Source organism: Myotis davidii, unplaced genomic scaffold, assembly GCF_000327345.1.
Source record: "Myotis davidii unplaced genomic scaffold, ASM32734v1 scaffold420, whole genome shotgun sequence".
In the NCBI taxonomy this organism is placed as follows: Eukaryota; Metazoa; Chordata; class Mammalia; order Chiroptera; family Vespertilionidae; genus Myotis; species Myotis davidii.
The window spans coordinates 1,187,084-1,195,205 of NW_006294421.1; the positions used below are offsets into that span (position 1 = coordinate 1,187,084).

General features: G+C 41.4%; 1 protein-coding gene across 4 annotated transcripts in view; it reads left to right on the plus strand.

Annotated features, from left to right (window-relative positions):
- WDFY3 (WD repeat and FYVE domain containing 3) overlaps positions 1 to 8,122 on the plus strand; it is a 182,869-nt gene that overhangs the window by 160,484 nt on the left and 14,263 nt on the right. For all 4 annotated transcript variants that reach the window (XM_006768666.2, XM_006768667.2, XM_006768668.2 and 1 more), the window contains 4 exons: positions 1,536 to 1,683; positions 2,689 to 2,843; positions 4,560 to 4,718; positions 7,255 to 7,434. In XM_006768666.2, coding sequence (XP_006768729.1) covers positions 1,536 to 1,683; positions 2,689 to 2,843; positions 4,560 to 4,718; positions 7,255 to 7,434 — 642 coding nt within the window. The remainder of the gene's footprint in view (positions 1 to 1,535; positions 1,684 to 2,688; positions 2,844 to 4,559; positions 4,719 to 7,254; positions 7,435 to 8,122) is intronic.

Sequence of the window (8,122 nt, forward strand, 5' to 3'; positions counted from 1 at the left end):
GTGACTACACTGTTCCTGGTGCAATCTGATCCCCCAGTGAAGGAACCAAGTTTACTGTAAAGTGAAATGCTTGTTGATAAACACTAATCACAGCTGAAGACTCCTAGCTAAGCCTTTCCTTTCTGCAGAGGGTTTTAAGCTCAGAAACCATGTCTCATACCCTCTGGGAAAAAATATTCTGAACAAAATTAATCAAGATAGCCCTAGCCGATGTGGCTCAGTTGATTGAGCATCGTCCTGTGAACTCAGGGGTCTGCAGTCAGGGCACATGCCCGGCTTTCAGGCTCAATCCCCAATAGAGGGCATGCAGAGGTAGCCCACCGATGTTTTTCTTTCTCTCCCTCTAAAATTAATAAAAACATATTTTTTAAAAAATAATCAAGATACATACATGTAGGATGTTTGTTTTGTTTTTAAGTGTAAGAGTTAAGCAATCTAGAAGATAGAGTCTGGGTAATAACGTATTTCTAGGATATTCCAGTGACTAATATAGAGTACTATCAAGTGTAGCAGTCCTAAAAAAATCTAAACTTCCTGGTCACCGTATTTGTGCCTCTTTCTATACCCTTGCCTGGCTCTGTCCTGAGATCCTCATATAAAAGTTCTTAGTAAATGTTCATTCATAAACATGCCTCCAAGTGTGTGCGTCTTTTTATACAACTTCAGAGGCTTGGGTCATTATTAACTTCTATAGAAAATAACAGAATTCTGATAACTGTACCCCTATATGTAGGTAAAATGGGGACAGTATGTTAAGTATTTGGGAGCCTAGAATGTATATCTTTCTCTGTGCATAGCATTTTTCTTGAGAAATCCAGAATGTCAAATTCATAATGTGGTGTTACTTTCATCTTAAACCTCACTTCCTCTAAGCTTTCCCTAGTATCTTCCTTAGATAGCAGTTTTCTGACGGAAACAGCTCACCGCTTACTTTGAAGATGAACAGTATTTGAAAAAGTCATTTCAAATGTACATTAACACTTTTTAATCCTGTAGAAATATTGAACAGAGATGCCAAAGATTTTTTTTCTTTCTTCCTTTACAACATGGCAAAGTAAAAAGAAGGCAGCAATGTTTACATTTTCAGCAAATTAGCAACACCTAAGAGACCAAAATGATGTTGCACACAGAAAAACCACCTGAAGCCAGAAATAGCCCCATAAACAGAATGTCTGCTTGCCCTCAGTGGCAGAGCGGTGTCGATCTATAAAGAACTAGTTAATCTTTAGACACCATTGGAAAATAATTGTCAGTTGACTATAGTTTGAGTAAATTAATTGACTTTTGAAAAGTTAGGAAATCATTGTACCACGATGGTGACACAAACTATGGTGTCGTAGCCCTGTCCCTCCTTCCAAAGGTGCGAGAGCTCTGGCAGTCTCTGAGCCTCTTATAATTTCTTTCCTCAGAATTTGATAATGCAGTACCTGCTGGTTGTTATGATGCGTAAGTGAAATAACATAATACCTGGCATGTAATAGGGCTTAATAAATGTTAGCTTTCATTGTAAAATGTATCATATTATCTCATACCAGCTATTTAAGAAACCTCATCCACCAAAGCGAGTGAGGTGCCGGCTCAATGGAGACAATGCAGGAATCTCTGTCCCTCCAGGCTGTACAGGTGACAAGATCTTTTTCCATCATCTAGACAACTTGCGGCCTTCTCTGACACCTGTCAAAGGTAAGATGATGGGAATAAACCTTTGATTCATGATTCTGTGGGATTATTTAAGAATCCTAGTTGAGCAATAACAACTTTGCTTTATGACAATAGTGTAATTTGTAATGAGTGCTGTATTTTTGTGTTAAATCACCAAATACTCATTAGATTTTCTCCTTCTCTGTTTGTTTTGGCCTGTTGGATTTTCCATCCAAAAGAACCAAAATGGTTTCTTCCTCCTGCTAAAATATTGAAAATTCTAAAGTACCAACTCTGTAACTCACCCTTTATATTATATATGTAGAAAAACTTTTGCCACCTTCATTTATACATATTCTGCCAATTTAGAAATAATGGTAACAAGACTGCATTTTTAATATGCCTATTAAAAGTATTTATGAGATAGCTAAAAGTACTTTTGCAAGTGGATTATTTTCTCCTTAGAATTAAAAAAAAATGTTTTTGCAAAGTCTTGAAGTTATCATCTAAAGAAATCTAAATATTGGTGCTTCAAAGTCTGGTTAATTGGATTGGCCACCAGCTCTAGGCCATCTGCCTCATTACACAGACTTCGCCCTGCACCAGCTCCAGCCTCTGCTCAGCAAGGGTTCTGGAGCACTGGTGTGGTCAGCAGCATTCAGGGCAGAGCAGGGAACCTGGGCCTCTCGGGGAGCACCATGGCCTTTCTTCAGGGAATATAGGGTGGCTATAACTTGAGAGGTGCCGAAGGTCTAAATTGGTTCAGTCTATGTGTGGCATGCTGGGAGCATCCCAGATCCCTCTGCACAGCCCTAGCAATCAAGAAGGCAGGCCTGACTGCTGGGAGCACACCAGGTACTCAGACAGCAAGGCTGGAGGGGAAGCCTGGAGGGCAGGGCTCCAGGGACTGACAGACCATGCTCCACCTCTCAGGCCCTGTTGTCAGGATGCTTGTGTGAATATTTGGGATTACTTTACCATCCCCTATGGAATAATGAAGTTCATTTTCCCTGCCCTTGTTGTAATGTGTTGATTCATTTTGTGTAGAACTCAAGGAGCCTGTGGGACAAATAGTGTGCACAGACAAAGGCATTCTTGCAGTAGAACAGAACAAGGTGCTTATCCCACCTACCTGGAACAAAACTTTCGCCTGGGGCTACGCAGACCTCAGCTGCAGGCTGGGAACCTACGAGTCAGACAAGGTTTGCATCCTTTCTTCCTCATTCATTTCATCTTGCTCTTATGGCTGGGTATCCTGCTTAATGGGGGTGGAGAAAGCCCAGGCCAAGGGCTTGTCAACTGGCCCTCCAAGGCCCAGAGGGAGGGAGAGCAGGAAAAGGAGTGAGTGGACTAGTCATGCTTCTACAGAACAAGCCTCTTGGGGCAAGTTGTGTTCTGGGGACTAGCAGTTTCCCTCCCACTCTTAGAACTCCTCCAAGAGGTCCTAGCCAACCAGCCAGGCAGTCAGCATTTCTTACAGCCAGAGAGCCTCCCTTGGTGAGTCACTGCCTGGCCCTCTCATCTCAGTTCTCTTAAATGGCTGACAGAGACCTGTCACCCCATCCCCCAAGAGTCAGCGGCCGCTATAAGTCCTGTAAGTATCCCTGGGGAGAGGCAGTGTGTAGGGATCCTTTAGTGCCCTGTGCGCTCTCTGACTGTCCCCTCCTACATGCAAGAGGGATACAGTCTGTGCCGGCGATTTGGGTTGTTTTATTGAGCCGGGTGATCACTTTCCCCCGGGTCTTGTCCGATGGTTTCGAAGAATGAAGCCACGGACAGAAGGTGATAGGTGAAAAGTACAGAACCTTTACTGCAAGCAGACACTACCTCTAAAACCCTAATTCTAGATTCTAAGCCTAAGACTCTGTCCCTCCTGGATGGACAGAAGGGGACCCCATGGGGAGGGCCCCCCTCCCTAATGGGGGAAGCCTCTCCTCTCTTCTCTCTCCCTCTTTCTCTCTTTCTCTCTCTCTCTCTCTCTCTCTCTCTCTCTCTCTCTCTCTCTCTCTCAGAAAAACCAAAAATATCCCCCTTCATGTTCCTTTGTCTCCAGTTTACATATGCTGCAGTTCTTTGTCTGAACCTGACCTTTCTTATTGGTCATTCTACTACATAGGATTAGTTTCCAAAGCTCAAAGCCCATGTGGTGTCTGCCATGTTCTCTCCCCCTTATCTTGTTGGTTGGAGTCACTTTTGATTTATCTTATGGTTTTCTCCCATAAAGAAAGCCTTATCTTATAGTCCTCCCAGCTACTCAGGTCAGGGCTACGATTGGCCTAAATTATGGTCACTTTAATTTCTCAAGCCAGAGATACTCCTGTCTGTCCTTGGTTTATGGCTGTTTTAGTTGCACAGGACACAGATATTTCTGTGGCATTTCTCTATCCATTGTACAAGTAAGATAAGCACCTCCATTATGTATTCAAGTCTTCATTATGTATTCCTCTCCCATACACCCTCCTGATCGCTAGGACTCCCTGAGCCTGCCTAATGAAGGTAGCTAGCTAACCCTTCCACACGTCTGGATGTCACACGGTAGCGCATTTAGTTCACATTCGTATCAGTGGCGTTCATGCTTCCTTTTACATTGTAAGTGGCTACGGCAAACACATCCTTCACCAGGTTATCCCCCTGCATCTTACAGAACATCACTGAGTCTGATGTCATCTTCCCGGACTGAAGAAACTGGAGGCCCCCATTAAGGTTTCTAGCAGCAACTATAGTTAGGAGGCTGTAGAGGGTAGCTCAGAGTAGAGCTTCAGCGGAAAAGATGCTAAATTGAAACCAGCCCAGAATGTCCTGTCATTTGCCTGTGAGGACCTGCCTAGAGGCCTTTGTCCTTCACACGGTAGGCTTGTTGTGTTTCCAGCACTCATGGTACTTGATGGCCTGTGTCTCACATCTGCTTTATTTTACAGGCAGTGACTGTCTATGAATGTTTGTCTGAGTGGGGCCAGATTCTCTGTGCCATCTGCCCCAACCCCAGGCTGGTCATCACAGGTGGAACAAGCACAGTTGTGTGTGTGTGGGACATGGGCACCTCAAAAGAAAAGGCCAAGACCCTCACTCTCAAACAGGTAACAGTATAGGTGAAAGACACCCCATCTCAGCTGCCCATGCTCTAGCAAGCATGTCAAACTCTGGCCCGCAGGCCGTATGCGGCCCATGATGAATATTTTTGCGGCCCAGTCAATATAATGGTATGTAAGAAACGTTTTAATAAAAATTTCATAACGTAATTTTTACAATATCCTGTTATACATAATTATTAATAATGAACTACAACGTTTGCTAATGACTGATTACTGTAATCGTGTTGCATTCATTTCCTTTATGCACCTTACGCACAAGCGCACCATTTCTCTCCACTAATACTAGCAGCGAATATTTTAGCAGCCTATTGCCACATCATTAGTCTTGAACTGACTTGTTTGGTGTGTGCAACAGGAAATATTTCACTTTCGGAGAATAAGAAAAATAGGTTTATTTGTGTTACGCTTATTAGTTTGTGCAGTTATTCAGTGTCTGGTAAGTTAATGTTCAAGAAAAAATTAATTTTTATTAAAATGTTCTATTTTAACAATTACTCTTTATTTCAGCCTTTTGTATTCAGCATGTCTCTATCAAAATAAACCTACATTTCTATGAAAATTGAAGCTTTTGTTTTTTTGCGGCCCACGTAAACTTAAACCTTCTTTATTTGGCCTGTGTTAGTTAGCCTTTGAATTTGACATGCTTGATCTAAAGAAACTAAAACTTCCTTAATTTTAAGGCGCTTCCAACAATAATGGACAGAACCAAAAAAATATATGTTCTTTTGCTAGAAATGGGTCTAAAAAGTAAAGGAAATGAAATCAGAAATACTATTTCTAAAAATTATCTATGAAGGTCTTTTTTAAAATAACTGAGGCATGCTGTCTTTAGGTAGTATATTTTAAAATAAACTCAAGTAACATAAATATTTCTCAAAAGTTATATGTAAATTGAAATTTTACAAACCAGATTATATTAGTGCTACTTATTCAGTATTACTTCCCTTTCTGGGCGATTTTCATTCAGTTGGACCATTAAATCTTTGATTCCTTTGTCTTTCTCTTTCCTCATTTATCGTATCCCTACAAATATAACAAACTCCTGAACATATTCAATAGATCCAGTGATGATGATATTAACAAGTATTTTTTATAACTTCTTAAGTACTGACTATCCTAAATTTCTTACATTCTTAAAGCAAGAATCCTTTTATGATTAAGCAATCATCTTTTAGCATTTGATTTGTGAGTTATCACACAGTTGTTGTTTTTTAGTGTAGTATACATCTAAGTATTTTTATGATACAAATTTGAAAATTAGAGTAACAGTATCTTCCATTTATTGAGCACCTACTATGTTTAGGAAAGTTTGCTAAATGTTTAAAAAATGTAAAACATCAGTTCTCACAGTTCTACAAGATAGTTTTTAGCTCTCATTACACCTGAAAAACCATGGCTTAGACACATAGCCAAGTCACTCTCAGGGGTAAAGCTAGGATGTAAAGTTCTCCATGACCCCAAAACTTATTTTAAAGCCGAACTCAAACAAAATATGTATGGAAAGAATTGAACCCCTTGTACTTATATTCCAATAACCATCTATATGGCCAGAACTTCCTTGGCTGCTGAGTCTGAAGGTAAGCCATGTAAGGGATGCAGTCTTGACATGAGCAGACAGATACAGGCTGACAGTGTAGTTCGCTGATCCAGATGCCTGCTTACAATTTTTTCCATTTAGAAAGTGGGCTTTGGAGCTATTAGGCCAGTAACCCTCAGTAGAAAGTGCTTCTTATTTAAAACAGCCTCCTGGGGTTTAATAAGCATATAATAAAGATGACCAAAATCTTAAGCCGTTTCATTAAATAGTAAATTCAGATTACTGTTAGGAACTCCTAACTGTATTTTCTTCAAAATACTTAGTTGCCTGCATTGCCATTTCCATGGGTCCTGCTTCTCTTCCTATTCCAGCAAAAGAGAAAAGTTTCTGCTCTGTATCTAGTTTGCAGAAGGAGTCCCTCTGGGGCACAGATGTCTGTGTCTCCTGTTTAGTGACAGCTCAACAAGCACATAAGAGCCACATTTTCCCTTTATCTTCTGGGACCATGTACCACAACCATGCAGTTCTCATGGTTTGTATATTTTTTAAAAAATCCATCCAATTGCAGTTCCCTACAATGAACTTAACAGGAATTGATGGCATGAAAGAATAGATTCAGACTGAAATTTCTGTATTTTGGGGGTCATAATCAGTACATCTCCACATAGAAATGGTAGAAAGAAACCAAGCTGGGTTGTAGTACCATTCTCTCTTCCTTCCAAGATACTGGCCTAAGTCCAGGAAAGAATTAATATAAAAACAGAGACTGCAGCCTCCAGAGCCCTCCAGGTTGCTCCCTGCCCCCCAACCCCCAGTGGCTTAAGGCAAGAACAGTTGTCAGGAGCAGAATGAAGGCCTTCTAGACGCTGCGCCTGGCGCTCATCCCAGCACACGTGCTGTCATTTCCTGGTGCATCCAGGGTCTGCTGTCCCCCTCAGCTGCATAGTCCCTGTGATCAGCCTGAGATTTCTGTTCCCCTTTTAGGCCTTGCTTGGCCACACCGACACCGTCACCTGTGCCACAGCTTCATTTGCCTATCACATAATCGTCAGCGGGTCCCGTGACCGAACCTGCATCATCTGGGATCTGAACAAACTGTCATTCCTAACCCAGCTTCGAGGCCACCGAGCTCCGGTTTCTGCTCTTTGTATCAATGAATTAACAGTAAGTAGTAAATTGTCCTCTTGGTTTATGTTTAGGAAAACAAGTAGGTCTAGCCAACATAAATAAAAGATAACTCTGAGTGTTCTCTTGGTTGTTAAGGACTCATTTCCTTGATTTATGTGTTGTTTGTAAAAGCAAATGTATGTTACAGTTTGAAACTCAGCAGTTCTGTCTTAAAATTCATTCAGTGCTGCATACTTCAAAGAGCAAGACTTGGTTCAAAACAAAGCATTCTAGAATAGGTGGTTTTTAAAAACAAGGAATATGTAGAATTTGTTGAGAATGTTACAATTGTGTTGAAATTTTTATGAAATATATTCAAATTATGTATTATGTAAAGTGAAAAAAATAACATTTGGGTACTCAAACAAGAAAAAAATTGTTATAGAACTACTAGAGGTACGATGCACGTAATTCGTGCAAGAGTAGTTCTTCCTTCCCCCAGCTGCTGGCACCAGCTTCCCTCTGGCACCAGAGACCCGTGCTTCCCTCACAGCCCCGGCTTCTTCCAGAAGGTCATCCAGTCTAATTAGCATATTATGCTTTTATTATTATAGACTAGAGTCCCGGTGCATGAAATTTGTGCACGGGGCGAGGAGGGTGTCCGTCAGCCTGGTCTACACCCTCTCCAGTCCAGTAACCATCTCGCAATCAGACATCCTTAGTGCTGCCCCAGAGGCGGGGGGAG